General features: G+C 49.3%; 1 protein-coding gene across 2 annotated transcripts in view; it reads right to left on the bottom strand.

The window, feature by feature from the left end:
- The window catches only part of LOC138979440 (oxidation resistance protein 1-like), a 126,541-nt gene that overhangs the window by 49,682 nt on the left and 56,859 nt on the right, over nt 1–20,000 (bottom strand). For both annotated transcript variants that reach the window (XM_070352159.1, XM_070352160.1), the window contains exon 8: nt 17,247–18,715. In XM_070352159.1, coding sequence (XP_070208260.1) covers nt 17,247–18,715 — 1,469 coding nt within the window. The remainder of the gene's footprint in view (nt 1–17,246; nt 18,716–20,000) is intronic.

Raw genomic sequence — 20,000 nt, 5'->3', positions numbered from 1 at the left:
TTTCTTTAACGTTTTATATTTCATAAGAAGTTCATTCACAATGCAAAGACTTGATTTCAGGAAGAAAAGTAATGGCCCACAATCAATGTTTTCTAAACAGAAGACTACAAATATAAACGTTTGCAACTTTATTACACAGCATGCATGGTGTTTGTAATTGCACTATATATTATATTGCTAGGCTGTCTCTTCTGAATAAAATCTTGTTTAAACCAATACCCTGCAACAGCCAGCTTAATCTTTGTTTTCAGTGCAGACGTACTAGCATCCAATAATAAATATGTTCACATTTATTGGCACTGACTCATCATCCTCAAGTATCAGACAAGCATTAAACTTAGGTTACTGACAGGTCTTCCCAAAATATCCACCTTTTGTTTGCATATCTGCAATTCAAATTCAAATGAGTTGAAAACAATTAAATTACTTTTAATCTGATTAAGGAAGTAACATTCAATCTCAATATTTCAACAATCAGCACCAATAATTCTTGCTTAAAAATGATTTTAATGCCATTTTGGTGGCGGTGACAGCTAGTAGGGCCTACATGCATGCGAGGGTGTATGTGTGTGAAAGTATGTGTGAGTGTGGTGCAAGGGGGGGTGGGGGGGGGGGGGGGAGGAAGGAGAAGCTAAATTGTAACAGACTTTGATAATATTTACATTCTGCAAATCATTTTTTTAAGCCTGCCAAAACTGTAAACAGAAATTGGCTAGTAGACACGTACAACTACTGCTGTGAAATGCTGAGTCAATGTGCTTGTCTATCACACAAACTCAAACAACTTGAACAATTGTTCAAACAAATTGGAAAACGATACCCACACCCGAAGAATAATAATACTATTTAATAGATTCAAATCTGACACTGTGCATGTTATAATGGAAAATTTCCTAAATAAATTATCATTTAATTAATATACTTACCCGAATCACATTAGCATTGAGTCACCTGAGATGCTTATCACTGAAAAACGCTTACCCGGCTAAAGAATTTAAAGGGAAGCAACCCCATCACCAAAACGAAAGTGAAAGTAGCTTTGGTAATGGGCCAGTACACCGGGAGTTACCTCCCATACGGGTGTATGCCACGTCACTTCCTCTAGGAACACGTGCCTATTATCATACGGCTTTAAAAAATCTTAAAACCATAAGCGGGGCAGGTGGGAGGGAATACAGTATGTGATTCGGGTAAGTATATTAATTAAATGATAATTTATTTAGGAAATTTTCCATTTAATATCATATTCTTACTCCGAATCACATTAGCAGATAACATCAACAAGGCGGTGGGCTAGAAATGAATCAAAACTCACCATCAAGTTCTGGACAGGAACTGGCCTGCTGCTATGAGCGCTGGAAGGCCTCTGGAGCCATCCTGTCGAAGAGCTGTGACGTCCCGAAGATAAAAGTTTATGAAAACATCTTCGGAACGCCAATACGCAGTTGTCAGCACCTCCTCTAGACGTCTGGAGCGCAGAACTGCCAGAGAGGATGCCCACGCCCTCGTCTCATGGGCTCGGGCCGAGTCAAGTGGCAAGGAGGGCATAACCCCCCCCCTCTTTGTGCGCCTCCACTCATAAGCCTGCTTGATGAGCGAGGACACCCACCGGGCCAACGTTACCTTCGACAAATCTTTCTCGCGCCTAGTAAGGAGAGAGATAAACAACAACTTCTGAGAACTAGACCGAATCGGCTGAGTCCGGGCTAAGTACAGACGAAGTGCCCTCACAGGGCAATTGACCGAATCGGGGTCACCCGGGGCCAACGCGCTGGTCAGAGCCTTAACTCTAACCAGCGGAGAGGCCTGCCCCGGAGACTGATTCTTGGCCAGGAAATCAGGCCGGAAACGCAAAGATGCGGAACCGTCCGGCTCAAAGGAGATATCTCCAGGCTGACCCGACAGGGCGTGGACCTCGCTACCCCGTCGGGCCGTAGCCAACAAAAGGAGAAACAGCGCTTTGCGAGTGACATTGAACAGACTGGCCTCGCTTAAAGGCTCAAAATCCGCAGAACGAAGGAATTCCAGGATTAAAAACAAGTCCCACTTGGGAGCGGGCAAACGAGCTTTAGCTTCCTTAAGAGCAGCCCCTTTAATGACTGCAGCTATAACGCCCCCGACTCGAACAGAACGACCAATCTGCTGAAGAGTCGCCGAGATAGCGGAGCGCCGGACCCTCAACGAGGAGACTGAGGCGCCCTGTGAAGACATGAAAGAGAGGTGGTTAGCGACCTGAATAGAGCGCGGAGCCACCGAACTCACCCCTCTAGCTGAACACCAGGCAGTCCATGCCTTCCAGTGGGAAGCATAAACTGAAGAGGTGGACGCTCTATGCGAGCGAGCCACCAAGTCCAGAGTCAAAGACGACGCCCCAGAGCGCTTCAGCGAGTCCCGAACAACTTCCACACGTGAAGCTTCAGAAGACTGGGCTCCTCGTGTGGAATGCCTGTTCGGGGCTGCACTAGTTCCCCTCGCACGAGTGCGAGAGGAATGGGGGGCCCTTGGGCAAGCCGAAGAAGATCTGGAAACCAGACCTGCGACGGCCACAGAGGAGCGACCAGAAGAAGAAGGGCCGGCTCCTCCATCTCCGCTTTCCGGATTACTCGGCTGAGTAACGGAAAGGGAGGAGTCTGAAGATCTGTATGTGCCCCCCAACCCTCCCTGGACGCATCTGTAAAGAGGTCCAGGTCGGGGAGGGGCACGACGATCGGAACACCTCTGCAGACCCACTCCGTGTGCAACCACGGAAGGGTCGCAGACCGGAACCATCCCTGCAAAGGGATGAGGGCGTCCCAGTCCACCAGAGGAGAGTCCACAAACGGCTTCAGCGCGAACTGAAGCGGACATTTGTGGACCCGGCCCAGTGAAACCAGAAGAGCCATAGACTCCATCTGCCCCAAGATGGAGGCGAGCGAGCGGATGGAAGCCATCAGGAGAGGTAAAGTGGAGCGAATCTGAGCTTGGAGCTTGTCCACCCTTCTCTGAGAAGGCTGGACAGTCCAAGCGACCGTGTCGAAAGACATCCCCAGATAAGTGAATGTCTGTGACGGGGTCAGCTCCGACTTTACCCGGTTGATCGAGAACCCCAACCAGTTGGATTCTCGAAGAACCGTCAGGGTATCCTGCGAACAGCCGCTCTGGGACTGGTTCATGATGAGCCAGTCGTCCAGATAAGCCCGCAGACGGATACCCTGGGACCTCACCAGTGCACAGACCTGTCTCACCACCATGGTGAAAATCCACGGTGCGAGAGACAGCCCGAAAGGGAGTGCGCGAAACTGGTAGATCTGATCTCCCCACCGGAAACGAAGCCATTTCCGGTCGGTCGGATGCATAAGAATGTGAAAGTATGCATCCGTGAGATCGATCGAGGTCACCCAGTCTCCTGGGCGGAGAGAGTCTCGGACAGAGGCTGGCGTCTCCATCTTGAATTTTATCTCCCTCAAGAAAGTATTGAGGAGAGATAAATCCAACACGGGACGCCATCCTCCTGATGCTTTGGGAACAGCGACCAGACGCCCGTAAAATCCCAGGGAGCTGTGGACCCGAACTCTCTCCACCGCGCCCTTCTGCTCCAGGGAGGCAATTTCCGACTGCAAGACGGAACGTGCTTCCTGCGAGAAGGGGGGCTTGAACCGCGGAGGCACTCGGGCAAGAGGCGCCTTTTCCTCCCGCCAGAGTAGACGGAAGCCCGAACTCACCACTCCCACAATCCATTGGCTGTCTACTACCGACATCCAACGAGAAAGTGCCCGGGAGGGGCCTCCCGCCATCACCAAGGTGGAGGGCGGGAGGGAGGTGAGATCGGGAGCGCTTCATTGGGGGTGTGGCTTACTTCCAGAGCCGCCACGCCCCCTCCCCGATGCCGTCCTCTTCTTCCCACCACGAGCGGCCGGCGAAGCCTGCCGCTTCTGAGCTGGCTTGGGGTTAGACGATGTCTGAGCCTGCTTCTGTTTAGAAGGCTGAGACTGTTTCACCCCCTTCAGAGTGTAGTCAAGGAACTGACTGTCCTTGTTTGACTGAATCTCCTTCTGTCTGGCATCCAGTGCCAGCGGACAGAAGAGAGACTCCTCTGAGACCGGGGAGACTCTCAAGGTCTCCCTAGTAGCCAGCTCCGTGAATTGGGACTGCGAGAGGAAGAGATCCCTCCTGCAGAGTACCGCTTGGGTGTACTGCAGGGAGGAAAGACGCAATTGTTCCTCATTGACCTTGGCCAATGCGGTCAAAAGCGCAGAGACATCGTCCGCATTCTGTTCTTCACTGAGAGTGAAAGGAACTAGCGAATCGGTCAATGCCCGAGACAGAGCCCGAACGAGAGTCTCCGCAATGGAGGACAGTTCGATCTGCCGACGTCCAACCTCCTCAGCAGAGAGGAGGGAAGCCTCGGAAACCGGCAAAACCGAATCACGCTTGATCGGTTTAGTCAGAAGAGGCAGCAATTCCCGGGAAACCGGAAGGGTAGCCCTAGGGAGTGCAAAAGACGCCAGCCAATTCTGGCTCTGATTGGGCATGCCAAGCTTCCTATTGGCCGTAGGCACGAAGGAAGAGGCTTGGGCAGCTGAAGCCACCCACTGCTGAGCTGATTCCGGAACTGGACCAAAAGGAAGCAGTAACGGAACAGGCACTGGCCGAATACCACTCCCCGCATGTGCTGGACGAACCAGTGAATGCGAAAGTTGGTAAGCCACTGACGGAGACTCGGCGAACCGGAAGGAAGAAACATCCTCCTGTGCCGGCCGGAAGTCCGCCATGGCAGAAGGAACGAATGATGCGGAAGAGTCCGCAGCCACCACCCCTTCAGGAAAATAACGAGACGTTACTTCCGCCGCGACGTCAAGAACAGACTTGAGCTTCGACGGAAACACGCCCCGCGACTCCTCGCTGACCACTGATGGAGCATCAGAATAGTCACACGTGGAACCATGACCGAAGTCACCAGTTCCGGAAGCAGAAGCATGCCCTGGCAAACCGGAAACCGGAAAAGCCTGAGCACTAACGTCATCCTGCCGCCCAAAACCCTGTGAAGGTAAAGGGTAAGCAGGACGACCATCCGCAAAAACCGGAGCTGGATGAGCTGACGTCACTCCCCCGACTGAGTGGAGTGATGCCTGCTCAAGCCTAGGCGCTTGAAAGCCGGAAGGCGCACGCTGTAATCCACTATCTGGTATCCGGAAGGAACCACCAGAAGAGGAAGAAGCGTTTCCGGCCGAAACCGGAAGTGTAGTCAACGGAACCGCAAAATGCGGAAGTGAAGACTGCACTGGTTGACTTCGCGATCCGGAAGGACCGGAAGTCAGTGAATACTCCATCCTGCCGCGACCGCCGTAGCGTGCCGGAGCGGACGGATCATCACTTCCGGCAAGTGCCGGAAATGCGGCAGTCGAAACCGACTGCCGCCGCTGTTCGAACAAGTCCGGGGCCTCGTAGGTTATCGCCGGAAATGAAAGATCAGCAAGGTATCGGTCGTGACCCGATGCGAAAGAGCTGTCCCCCGAAGGAGAACGTCCAGGCGCCTCACGAGGGCTATCGGACCAGCTCTGCTTACCAACCGACGCTGAAGAGGGAGGACGCTGCTCCAAGCCGGAAGTGGAGGACAAAGACACGGAAGCCAATGCCCGGACGTCACTGCCAGATGCCGGAAACGCCGAACTGCTGGCGACGGAACGCTGAAATTCTGCCTGCACCAAGCTGCGGATTTCTGGAACCAGTGACTTTAACAGAGAGGAAACCAACGCACCTTGTCCAGGTGCTAACAAAGAAGACGAAGTCTCCGATGTAGAGACAGGTGCAGAAGTAACAGTAGCGCTAGGCGCCGTAAAAGAAGCAGAAGTAGTAACAGCGCTAGGCGCCGAAATTGGTACAGCCAACAAAGTGTTACGCTCTTGGTCTGTAACAAGTAACGTTGCTTTGGAAGAGGAAGACTTAGCCTTAATTTTCCCCTTGGGGTCCGACTTGCCACGGCGCTTGTCTGAATCAGACATGTTGACAACAACACGTGGCAACGCGAAAAAATTTACTGAAACATAAGTCTAAACGACTGGAAAATTCAGTAAACACACGCACTAATGCGTTAACAAAATACTATAGCTAAACTTGCCCCACAAGCAGAGGCATGGAGAGCTACAAACAAAGTCACACGAGCTAGAAAACTAACTCACACAACAAAATGGCGACACGCAAGACACTGACACAAACGTCAACAACACGTGGCAAAGTAAAAAGATTTACTGAAACGTAAGTCAAAACGACTGAAAACACAGTAAACACACACGCTTACGCGTCAACAAAATACTAAAGCTACACTTGCCCAAACAGAAAGAGGGCACGCAGAGCTACTAGCAAAGTCACACGAGTTAGCTAACTAACTCACACAACAAAATGGCGAAACACGCAAGTCACTGACACACAAGTCCGTAAAAAACGGACAACGTACAGTAACGAAACAGCGCAAACAACCAACAACAAACGGGAACGAGCTCACCAAACTGTAGGCAAGGCGAGCAGACAAGCTGGGTAACGTGGCCGGCGGGTGTCACTCAAACACACAAGGTCAGCCACAGAGCGTCAAAAAGTGAACCGTCCTCTCCGAGGTGAAAAAGACGTATGATAATAGGCACGTGTTCCTAGAGGAAGTGACGTGGCATACACCCGTATGGGAGGTAACTCCCGGTGTACTGGCCCATTACCAAAGCTACTTTCACTTTCGTTTTGGTGATGGGGTTGCTTCCCTTTAAATTCTTTAGCCGGGTAAGCGTTTTTCAGTGATAAGCATCTCAGGTGACTCAATGCTAATGTGATTCGGAGTAAGAATATGATATTAAATTTTCATTAAAAGGTATTAAGTTTTATATGCACACAGCTCACTTCATGACCACCTCATGTGTATTTTGTCACTACCTATAAGTCGCCAACTAAAGTGTTCAACAATTAATTTGAATTTGACCTACTTTAGGAATTTAAGTTCAATATTCTATCCGAGTTAATATTGTAACTGTTCAATGTCAAATAACCAAAGGGAAGTAAACGCTCTAAATGCATACGACATGTGTATTAAAGATTCTCTTTTTCAAGATCAATACAATTGTCCTTAAAATGATAAATCTTGGATTTTAATATTTTAACTAATCAAATTAAAAATTGAACCTGATTCTATAAATCAAAGTTATCACAGCTAGTATTCCTGCTTTCAAAGACAGAATCTGAGACATTTTACATGTAAATCAAGTTACACAAAATGTATCGTTCATTCAAATAAAAGAACAAGACATATAATATTAATTATGATATATTATTAACAAATCATCATTCAGTGGCGTACCTGCAACAAATTCTTTTCAAGGGTCAAAAACATTCTGGTGTAATGAGAAAAAAAATACCACTGTAGTCTTGACTGAGACAATGGGATGTATTAAAAACAAGAAATTCCTCCGAGGTAGGAAAAACACCCCCGTCCTTACCATTCTCACTGCCACCAACTGAGAAGGTTATTTCCCTTTGACCATTAATATGTCCCTCTATAAGTCCTTGTAGAATCTTAATCCACCAATAACTCCCTAACCGTGTGTTTGACTGGTCCCAATTTTTGTAAGGACCGTCTCAGGAATGTATAGAACCTGTTCACCAAGTTTGGTGACGATCGGTCCGTTCATTCTTGAGATCTATATATGCGAACACAAACACACAAACAAACAAACAAACACATCGACCGAATCCTATACACACCCCTATACCGGGGGTGTAAATACACTACAGTATATTGTACTATTTCTAACACCCGGAGAGACCAGGACTAAAGTCAGGAGAGACAGAAAGAAAAAGGCATGTACACTCGGAGGCCCATAGAAAACAAGGGTTAAACTTGTATTTAAACCTAATTTACACAGTCTCTACCTACAGCAATCATTGTTGGAGTATCTCACTATCTGATGTATTGGTTTAGTAAGTGAATTATCTGATCCTGGACCGGCACGGTTGGCCTAGTGGTAAGGCGTCCGCCCCGTGATCGGGAGGTCGTGGGTTCGAACCCCGGCCGGGTCATACCTAAGACTTTAAAATTGGCAATCTAGTGGCTGCTCCGCCTGGCGTCTGGCATTATGGGGTTAGTGCTAGGACTTGTTGGTCCGGTGTCAGAATAATGTGACTGGGTGAGACATGAAGCCTGTGCTGCGACTTCCGTCTTGTGTGTGGCGCACGTTAAATGTCAAAGCAGCACCGCCCTGGTATGGCCCTTCGTGGTCGGCTGGGCGTTAAGCAAACAAACAAACAAAAAATCTGATCCTGGTCAAACCATTACCAACCTGGAATACCCCTTAAAACTCAAATGATTTGAAAAGCATAAGCAACAACTCAAGAGCTCATAATGTATTCCACACTAGGTTAACACTTTTTTTCAATTGTTATATAATTTATACTGCATACATTTCAAATTCCTGTTGATGTTTTCAAAACTTCTTGTAGTTTACAAAAGTAATCTAAAACATCAGATGTAAGGATACAACGCTATTTTCTGTGACCAAATTAGACTTAAATCGAAAATTTTTAAGTAAATTTTCATTTCATTAATATACTTACCCGAATCACATAAAAGCATTGACGCAGTCTAACATGCTAAGATCTGAAAAGGCTACCCGTCTTAAAGAATTTTAAAGGGAAGCAACCCAACACAAAAAGTGTAAACACAGGCAAGGTAATGACTGTCTACCCGGGGAGTTACCTCCCATCCGGGGTAACATGACGTCACTTCCCCTGTAAACACCACGTGTAACTCATACGACTTAATAGACTAAAAAATCATATGCGGGGTTGGCGGGAGGGAATACACTATGTGATTCGGGTAAGTATATTAATGAAATGAAAATTTACTTAAAAATTTTCGATTAAATTACATATTCTTACTCCGAATCACATAAAAGCAGATAGCTTCAACAAGGCGGTGGGAATGAAATAAAAATCCAAACTCACCTCAAACCCTTGCGAGGAACTGACCCCCTGCTATGAGTGCGGGGAAAGTTCTAGAGCCATCTTGCCTCACGGAGGAGACGTCCCTGAGGTAATAGTTGAGAAACACGTCCTCGGAACGCCAGTACGCCGTGCGTAGGACTTCGTCCAGCTTGTGAGACCGAAGGACGGCCAAAGAGGACGCCCAAGCCCTGGTTTCATGGGCCCGGGCAGAGTCCATGGGGAAGGCAGGCAGCCCCCCCCCTTTGTTTTCCAGGCTCCACACGTAAGCTTGCTTGATGAGCATGGACACCCAACGAGCCATTGTGGTTTTGGCAATATCCCTATTTCGTAACGTGTTCATAGAGATGAACAGAAGCTTTTGAAATTTGGACCTAAGCGGCTGAGCGCGGGCCAGGTAGATGCCAAGAGCTCGGACCGGGCAATTAACCGCGTCCGGGTCTTCGGGAGCCAGAATGGAAGTCAAAGGCTTGACGCAGACCAGCGGAGAGGCCTGGTCAGGGGCCTGATTCTTTGCCAGGAAGTTAGGCCGGAAACGCAAGCTAATAGAGCCGTCGGGCTCGTTAGAGATGTCCGCCGGGTCCCCTGACAGGGCGTGAATCTCACTTCCCCTGCGAGCCGTAGCTACAAGCAGGAGAAAAAGCGTTTTGCGCGTAAGGCTAGCGAAACTAGCCGCGGCCAAAGGTTCAAATTCTGCGGAACGAAGAAATTCGAGTACCAGAAAGAGATCCCACTTCGGGAGGGAAGAACGAGAAGCGGACTCTTTGAGAGCAGCGCCCTTGATCACCCTTGAGATGACGCCAGTAACGTCAATCGAGCGTCCCAGCTGCCGTAGCGTGACGGCGATGGCGGATCTTCGCACCCTCAAGGAGGAAGCAGACGCTCCTTGAGAGGAAAGAAACGCAAGGTGGTTCGCGACGTGCATGGAACGAGGAGCCAGCGCGTCCAAACCACGGGCCTGACACCAGGTCGCCCAGGCCTTCCAGTGAGACGAGTACACCGACGAAGTGGAAGCCCTATGAGAGCGTTCCACCAGGTCCAATGTCTGCTCAGAAGCACCGGAACGCCTCAGTGAAGACCGGACAACTTCCACACGTGAAGTTTCAGGATTGAGGGATCCTCGTGTGGAATGCCGGTGCGAGGCTGAACCAACTCTCCTCTTGCGAGAGCGAGAGGGATTGGTGGGCCGTGAGCGAGCCTCAGAAGGTCCGGGAACCACGCCTGTGAGGGCCACAGGGGCGCGACCAGGAGAAGATCCGGACCCTCCATTTCCGCCTTCCGGATCACTCGGCCGAGTAACTGGAAGGGAGGAAAGGCGTAGGCCTGGGCCTTGTCCACGGAAAGGCCAATGCGTCCGTCTGCCAAGCCTCGGGGTCCGGGAATGGCGAGACGAAGATCGGCAGCCTCTTTGAAAAGCGGGTGGCAAAGAGGTCCACCAGAGGCTTTGGGACAAGGGCCCAGAGACGAAGCAGTGCCCCGTGAGTGATCGTCCACTCTGATTGAAGCACTCTGTCGGAGCGACTGAGCGCGTCCGCCAGAGTGTTCAAACTCCCCGGGAGGTACCTGGCCGAGAGAGTGATCTGGTGTTGCCAGCACCAGGTCAGAATCTCGCAGGTCCTGCCCGAGAGAGACGGGGACCGCGACCCTCCCTGCTTGTTCAGATAAGCTGCCACAGTCGTGTTGTCTGTGAACAGACGAACATGCTTGGCGTGAAGGGAGGGCCGAAACTCCGCCAGAGCCAGGGCCACGGCCTCTAGCTCCAGCAAGTTTATGTGCCAATGGCTCTGCTCTGCCGACCACAGGCCCGACGCAGTCTGTCGGTCTGTGTGTGCACCCCAGCCCATCAGAGACGCATCCGTAAAGAGGTCTGTGTCTGGGGGGGGCAGGACAATCGGCACGCCCCTGCAGACCCATGCCGTGTCCAACCACGGAAGGGTCGCTGACTGGAACCATCCCTGCAAAGGGATGAGGACGTCCCAGTCCACGCAGGCAGAGTCCACATACGGTTTCAGGGCAAGCTGAAACGGGCGTTTGTGTACCCTGCCCAGAGGCACCAAGAGAGCCATGGACTCCATCTGTCCCAAGATGGAGGCCAGCGTCCGGAGGGAAGCCCTCGGGAGAGACAAAGTGGCGCGGATAATGGTTTGGAGCTTGTCCACCCTCCTCTGAGAAGGCCGGACCGTCCATGTAACCGTGCAGAAAGACATCCCCAGATAAGTGAACGTCTGTGACGGCACCAACTCCGACTTTGTCCGGTTGATCGAAAAACCCAGCTGGTGGGCTTGACGAAGAACCGCCTGGGTATGACTGGAGCACCCAGACTGACTTTGGTTCAGAACCAGCCAATCGTCCAGGTATGCTCTCAGCCGTATACCCTGCGACCTCACCAGTGCGCATAACTGTCTCACGACCATGGTGAAGACCCAAGGTGCGAGAGACAGCCCGAAAGGCAGAGCGCGGAACTGGTAGACCTGATCGTCCCACCGGAAACGGAGCCATTTCCGGTCGGACGGATGCACCAGAATATGGAAGTATGCATCCGTCAGGTCTATGGAGGTCGCCCAGTCTCCCGGGCGGAGGGAGTCTCTGACCGACGCGGGCGTCTCCATCTTGAACCGTATCGTTCTCAGGAAAGTATTGAGATGCGATAGGTCCAGGACGGGACGCCACGCCCCCGAGGCCTTTGGGACGGCAAACAGCCGCCCGTAAAAGCCGAGGGACGTGTGGTCTAAGACCCTCTCCACCGCGCCCTTCTGCACCAGAGCAACGATTTCCGCCTGGAGGACGGACCTTGCTTCTGGCGAGGAGGGAGGCTTGAAGCCCGGCAGACGCCGCGACAGAGGTGCCTTTCTTTCGCCCCAAAGCAGACGAAAGCCCGATCCCACGACGCCCACGATCCACTGGCTGTGCACTAGGGCCGCCCAGTGAGAAAGTGCCCTTGAAGGGCCCCCCGCCATCACCAGAGTGGAGGGCGGGGGGGTGGTGGGACCGGGAGCACTTCATTGGGGGTGAGGCTTGCTACCAGAGCCGCCTCGCCCCTTGCCCGGCGCCGATCTTTTTCTCGAGCCACGAGAAGCCGATCTGGCCTTCTTCTGTCCGGCAGGCCTGGAAGAACCAGAGGCCTGAGGCTGTTTAGGCGGAGCGGGCTGAGCCTGTGAAGGCTTGGCCTGCTTGAACGCCTGCAGAGAGAAATCAGAGAACTGAGAATCCCTGTTCATCTGTATTTCAGTCTTCCTGGCGTCGAACGCCAGACGGCCAAACAGAGAGCCCTCTGTCATGGGAGACGCCCGCAGTGTGTCACAAGTGGACTGGTCCGTGAACTGAGAGTGACCCAGAAAAAGATCTCTCCTGCTCATGACCGTATGTGCGTACTGCATCGCTGACAACCTCATTTGCTCTTCGTTGACTCTAGCCAGAGCCGAAAGAAGAGTTGAGATGTCATCAGCGTCCTGCTCGACCGCGAGGACAAAGGGGTCCAGCGTCTCGGTCATAGCCCTGGTAAGGGAACGCAGGAGCGTCTCGGAGATCGAAGCCAACTCTAAAAGCTGACGACTAATCTCCTCCGATGCCATGAGGGTATGTTCGGGAAGAACAATCCCCGAATCACTCTTGATAGGCTTTGCCAGCAACGAAGCCAACTCCGGCGTGACCGGAAGCGGTGCACGCGGAAGGGCAAAAGGAGCAAGCCAAGAGCGACCTGTCTTCGGTAAAGCAAACTTCTTGTGATGTGTGGGCACAAAAGAAGACGCTTGCGTATCCGAAGCCAGCCAAGCCCGAGCCAGTTCCGGAGCCGGTCCGTAAGGTACCAGCAGAGGAACAGCGATGCCCGGCTGCGACCGTCCCGCAGGAGAGGGTCGCGCCAGCACCTGAGAAAGCTGGTAGGCAACCGATGGGGATTCGGCGAAACGAAAGCGGGAAGCATCCTCCTTCTCGTACCGAAAATCCGCCATCGCGGAGGGAGCGGCAGAAGCCGACGTAGGCAAAGCCACTGCCCCCTCTGCAAAGTATCTGGATGTAACTTCCGCCGCGTCCTCAAGCGCCAGTCGAAGCTGAGACGGAAATCCAGAACGAGCAGCTTCACTGACTACAGACTGCGTGTCTGCATAGTCGAGCGAAGCGTCCCGATCATAGTCCAATGAACCAGCAGCAGTATGGTGTGCAGGAAAACCGGAAACCGGAGAACCGGTAAGCCGGAAATCATCCTGGCTCATATCCTGATCAACAGGAACCGCAGAGCCGGAAGACGCAGTCACCATTGCCGCCGGAACTGAACCGGAAGTCGACATCGCACTAGACAAGTGCTGTGAAGACTGTCCCGGAAGCTCAAAGGACGTACCCGGTCTCTCACCCACTGACATTCGTGCAGGAGCAGTGTGCAAGAGACTAGGAAAACCGGGCGGAGCCGGAAGCGCTGCCGACGGAGCCGCGTACAGCGGAAACGTCTGCTGCGAGGACTGGGGCCGGAAGCCCGGTGGCCGAAAGGCCAGTCCACAGTCGACACCAGCAGGGACCTTCGTGGGTGTGCCAGATTGACCTTCGTTTCCGGGAAAACCCGGAAACGCGACTTCCGCAAGCGGAAGCCGCCCTTGCTCCGTCATAGCCCTACTCGCTGTACGATCGGAACTAGACGGAGCAGCATATCCTGACTGGCAGGAAGTTTGCAGGTAGCGAGCCTGCGACCAAGAACTGTTGCTCAAAAGAGAGCGTCCGGTGGCTTCGCGAAAGCCGGCGGAGCAGTTCGACTTACCGTCTGAGCTCCAAGCAAGAGCAGTAGAAGACGAGAGTGAACCAACATCACGGGCGGGCGTCTCCGACAGGCACACAAAAGATGCCAAGGAGTGAACGCCACCCACTGCCGATGAAAGCGGAGCGCTGAGAGCCGGCGTGGCTCGGTGTAATTCGTCACGCACCAGGGTACGAATTTCTGGAACCAGCGAACGCAAAATCGACGAAACCATGTCAGCTTGCCCCGCGCTAGAAACTGCGACCGGGCGGGCGGACACAGACACAGTTGTAACGGGAATGCTAGGCTGCCCCCCAGCATTAAGGCTAACGGGGGCAGAAATGGGAACCGACAAGAGTACGTTTTTATCTTTGTCAGAAACCAAAACGAGCGGAGAACTTTTAGGCAGAGGTTTATCTGAGGAAGACTTTGCCTTAATCCGGCCCTTGGCATCACCCTTACCGCGTTTCTTATCGCTATCAGCCATAATGACTAACGCGCAAAACACAGCACAACACAAAGTTACTGAGCAAAAATTTTAACAAGTCCAAACAAGGACGAAAATTTGTCAATAACAATGAAAATTCCTGTCAACAATAAGACAAAATTGGAAAGAGCTCACCAAAAACGTAGTGGCAAGCCAAAAGACGGGTTAGGTGACCGGTGGGTGCCCAAAAAACACCTGCAAGCAGTCACTCACGGAGCCAAAATTTTCACGACCTTCCAAGTGTAGGCTGAAATGTCGTATGAGTTACACGTGGTGTTTACAGGGGAAGTGACGTCATGTTACCCCGGATGGGAGGTAACTCCCCGGGTAGACAGTCATTACCTTGCCTGTGTTTACACTTTTTGTGTTGGGTTGCTTCCCTTTAAAATTCTTTAAGACGGGTAGCCTTTTCAGATCTTAGCATGTTAGACTGCGTCAATGCTTTTATGTGATTCGGAGTAAGAATATGTAATTTAATGTTCCATATGCACACATTTAAATGAATGTTCCTACACTTAACGAAGGTTCTGGAGGTTGAGGTATGATTCAAATCTCAACTGAGAATCAAACATAATAACACTTTCTTTGCAGTTAAATTTTCTCCAATTTAAGATCCTCTCTTCTAAGAAAAGTAAAGTCTTCTTGGATGCTCTATTCACAACGAGATATCAAGAGTTTATACCTTTCTCTCTCTGTTTTAAAAATCTAAAACACCCTAAAATTATCTGCATAAAGACATTTCGGTCAACAAAAAAAGCTTGGATTCATTCACTATCCCAGAACCTTTGCAAGCTAGACCATTAGTTCTTTCACACTTTTAGTTTTACTGTCATTTTTCAACTCCCTCTCTGTCAAGGCATGCACTTTCTTAAATTTTCAGAAATGTTAAAACAGAGTGATCTTTGATATATATATATATATTTAACATTGACTACCACTTTCTTTCTTTCTTTCTTTATTTGGTGTTTAACGTCGTTTTCAACCGTTCAAGGTTATATCGCGACGGGGAAGGGGGGGGGGGGGATGGGATAGAGCCACTTGTTAATTGTTTCTTGTTCACAAAAGCACTAATCAAAAATTTGCTCCAGGGGCTTGTAACGTAGTACTAGTACAATATATGACCTTACTGGGAGAATGCAAGTTTCCAGTACAAAGGACTTAACATTTCTTACATACTGCTTGACTAAAATCTTTACAAACATTGACTATATTCTATACAAGAAACACTTAACAAGGGTAAAAGGAGAAACAAAATCCGTTAGTCGCCTCTTACGACATGCTGGGGAGCATCGGGTAAATTCTTTCTCGTCCCAACCAATATGGGACTCCCCCTAACCCGCGGGGGGGGGGGGTATTGACTACCACAAACATGCAACTACACACACACATGCAGACACACTGACACACCAACAGTACACATACTGTATATATAAGCATCAAACACATATTTACACACACATCTGACATCATCATCTGTTTATGCATACAGTGGTACCTGCGATGAAAGGACACCCTTGGGACCAGCAAAACGTGTCCCTACATGGCAGGTGGCCTTTCCTGACAGGTATACTTTGGTAGAGATAATAGACAAAGGGACCTCAGAATGTGTCCTTTTAAGGGAGGTGTCCTCTCATCAGAGGGGCCACACATCGCAGGTAGCACTGTGTATAAAGCACCTGTTCTGTGCCCTAATTTGCAAAACTTCATTACCACCTTTGTCAGCAAAAGCTCCGAGTCACTTCAATGCAAAAGAACTTCACCGCTCAAAGACAAACTACTGCAGCTACACTCCGCACACTACTAAACACATCATTTTAATGAAGATAATTAAATACACATTTTGGCTAAACTCTTTTTTTCTCGAATATGTTTTGAAGGTAAGATGACTGATTTCCAACATACAAGAATGAAGACGAAGATTTTGTCTTCAAACGTAGCAAGCTACAGTTGGCAGCTCTGAATATGTAATGCACAACTGTATTATTAGGCCAAACAAAAATATATGTTGGTTTCGGGTAACATGACCCCAAAAATTAGTCGGTAGGTCGGCTTTTTTAATTTTTTTAATTTAAAGTCTCAGGATAGTTCGCAGAGTTTTTTTTATTTTTTTATTGTTTTTGAGAAATGAAAAAAAGGTTTTAGGGTCGGCGAGAAATAATAGGCTCCATCGGGTTACCCTAAACCAACATATAATTTTGTTTGGCCTTATAGTCTTGTATAAACGTAATGTTTACACAACAAGCATGCTATTAGTATTACAGCCAACAAGAAAAAGCCGTGCTTCGTACATACCACGACCTGCTCAATTAAAAAAACAAAATTAAAATGTCAGTCAGTGCCGGCCAAACAAAGCATAATACATCAGGTGAGATGCTTTAAAACAAATCATGCTTTATGGGAAATTGAGTTGTCAAGTTTACATTCAGCAGCAAAGAATCACACAAATACGCCACAGAAAAAATAACAAATTGCAATAAGTTAAAAGAATAATTATAGGAACTTGCAGAAAAGCTGCAATTTTAGCATTAACATGGAAACTGGGAGGGTTTGTTGTGGAACGCAGTTATAGGTGAATCAACACAAATCTACATATAAAATGTAAAATTCACCCCTTTTCCTATAAATTAGCGCATGATAAACTTATTCAATTGCCAGCAAAAACCAACACTGTAATGTAAAGCTTATACATGTAGAGAGAAAAAAAATAAAAAATCCCCAAAACAAGAACAAAACAAACAAAAACACTGACAAGAAAGAACAAGAATAAGAAGACAAAGAAAATAAGAGAGAAGGTAAAATTATCAAAAAGAAAAAAAAGTCATAAACAGTTGGAATGAAGTGTCACGAGAATAAATGTTTTAGTCTGGAAACAATAAATGTTACACAATTAAATACTTTTTTAAAAATTTTTTTATAAAAAAGCCCAAAAGAAAAAAAGGAAGACCAAAAAGAAGCACAAAATCAATACAATGTAAAAACATGAAAAGGCAAATCAAGTATAACTACAGCTGAATTGTATCAGAATAAAAGAAATGAAAATTAGACCAAAAAAGAGAAAAAAAAGTCAAGTGCACTTACCGCTGACTTGGCGGAAAAGCTCAGGTCGCTCCTCAGCATTCACAGCATTTTTCACATGGTATTCCGTCTGTGACCCTGACCTTTTGCCCGCCTCCATCGACATTGATCCGTTCTTCTTCCTGGTTCCGTCCATCTCCGAGCGTCCGTCCCGCACCACCGGAAGGTCGTGAACGTCCTTGACATTGGCGCGATCGTCGGTGGAGCTTCGGAAAAAGCCAGTTGCGTAGTTGACAAAGTTGGAGAGATGTTGAGCCGACGATCGCAAGGGGCTGAACGATCCCGACATGGTACGAGTTCTCCCCTCGCCCGGAGACGTGCCGTCGATGTCGTCGGTTCCCAGATTGGAGAGGGGAGGGGGTTTGGCTTTGTCGCTGGAAGAGTCGGGTTGGTCGGCGCTGAAAGCTTCGTTGGCGTTGCGAATGATCATCTCTCCATCCTGGCTCTCCTGTACGGGCAGGTAGACTATGCTTCCGATCCGCATTTCTTCGCCGTCCTTTTCGCCGCCGCTCTGCGTCTCTACAAGTTCTTTTTCACCTCTTCCTTCTGCTGCTGCTCCTTCCTCCCCTCTTCCCGCGTCTTCCTGCACAGCGACACTCTCCTTCCTGTCACCGGACTGAACGATGCCACCGCCTTTCTGTAACACGCTCTGTGTCACAGAGTTCAGAATCTCCTCCACCAGTTTGTCGGCACATTTTCGAACCAGAGCATCCGTATCCTCCTCCTCCTCTCCCCCCACCGCCTCTTCAGCTGTGTCGGTCGCCCTCTCCTTCCCTTCGTCGGGCAGAGAGGGGTAAAAGATCGATGTCACGCCCTCGCCGTCGGCTCCGAAACTCAGCGAATCTCTGCGTCCCCCGGCGAGCATTGCATTGATTTCTTCCTCGTCTGGAAGAAGTTGCTCAACCTCGGATTTCTCGGATCTGTCACCTTCCGCCTTGTTGCCTGAACCCTGTGCGGATTGGTCAGTGAATACTGAATCGTCCGACTTTACCTGAGATGCAGGGCCTTTGTCCCCAGAGGAGCCTGCACTTTCTGCGCTGTCGAAAGAATCAATGTCAAAGGTCACGGGAGCGGCCAGCGCATCGTCTGTGCTTGTCTCGCCGCTTACCACACCAACGTTGACGGTTTCGCCAAAGTCAATCAAAGGGCCGCTACCCACTATCTTGATTGTATCAGAGTTGTCCCCGTCCGGCAGAGACCCAACTATGACGGTCCCCGAGTCTGTTGACGTCTCTCTGAAGAAGGGAGACGATCCAGGGAGGTTTTGACCGTCAGTCACGTCCTTACTGCTCTCCCCCTGGTCAGCCCTGGGAGGCAATCCAGACATGCTCCTGCTGGTATCGACGGCCAGAGTGGCGTCCCCTGAGGTCAAGGTCAGTGACTTGGTGGTGACGATGGAGGAGGTTGAAGCGGAGCGCCCTCTGGACTCTCCGTGGAAAACTTCTGGCTTCTTCGATGATACTTTCTGTGAACTGTGAAAGAAGGACAAATGTTTATGATAAGAAAGGGCATACAAGGAAACTTATGTCTTTACTTTTTCAAGTTTTGTTTAAAATCCTGTGGTTTGCATTTAAACTGTAGGTAACTGTGATTGGTTTTGTGTGTGTTGGATAGTGGCTGTGTGTGTATGCGTGCCAGCATGCATTAGCGTGTGTCTATCTGTGTACACTGAATTTTAGAAGACATCGATGCATGTCATTATAAATTAAAATCTGTGTGAAACAAATTAAGCCATGCATTTTCTAATCAAACACTTGAGCCTGGCGGAAAAAACCCAACAAGTCAGCAGCACAAAATCCAACCTATTCTTCGTACACTTTCTACTAACAAGCAACACCACCTGTTTCCCTCGCTCATGGACTGACAACAACAGGTGTGCTAGACAAATAATAAAAATCCAATTTGTCATGACGACAAAAACAGTCGAGATCGCTTTACACAAAATGAAAGGGACCAATATTTTTTTTCGAGTTAACGTTTTTTCGCGATAACGAAAATGATCAAACCATTTTCAAATCAATGTTCACGAAACTCTTTTGAACTGCTGACGCGATTCGGTTTCAGCTTTCGGTTTGAACGGAAGTACTCTTTTGTGTGAGAATACAGCCCGCGTCTTGTTAACTTCGCAGGAGTCTGACTTTCGGGTCGCTTCATTTCTCTGACAGCGAATAAAAGGCTCTATTTCCAAAGGAGGCCGCTTTTTTCCGTGTTTTGACGGGCCAATGAAGTGATGAAATGATTAAAGCATAGAAGATACCAGTTTTAAGTATAAACACGCCGGGCAGGACAGGCTCGTCAACCCTGGAAGGCAGCTGTCCTAGGAGAAGATCACTCCAAAATTAAAACGAGGGCAGAGGAGGCTCACTATCCCTGCAAGGAAACTCCTCTAGGAGAAGGACCACTCCAAATTTAAACCCACGTAGTCCCCCGAAGACGGAAGACATCGGCCATTAGGCGGGGAGCAGACCGGATGTCTACGCTTACTACGACAAATGATTGTGTCTAGGTCGAAAAGTATAAACGCTTCAACAGAGATGATCGGTGCTGACCAACCGAACAAACGCGCGTAAGCCGTAGAGTGTTTTCGGAAGTGGCTTCAGAATCTTGATACACCGTGACATTTGTGTGCCATCTGCTCCAATTTCCGAAGTGAGAGATTATGGAATTATCGGGAAGAATATGCACGCGCAAGAAGCAAACACCACAAGAGAGCTGTACCAACTTCGTGATAAAGTCTAAGTTTACGTCGACCATTTC

The sequence above is a fragment of the Littorina saxatilis genome, linkage group LG11 (genome assembly GCF_037325665.1).
Source record: "Littorina saxatilis isolate snail1 linkage group LG11, US_GU_Lsax_2.0, whole genome shotgun sequence".
Taxonomy (NCBI): Eukaryota; Metazoa; Mollusca; class Gastropoda; order Littorinimorpha; family Littorinidae; genus Littorina; species Littorina saxatilis.
This window is presented reverse-complemented; position numbering and strand designations above follow the sequence as displayed.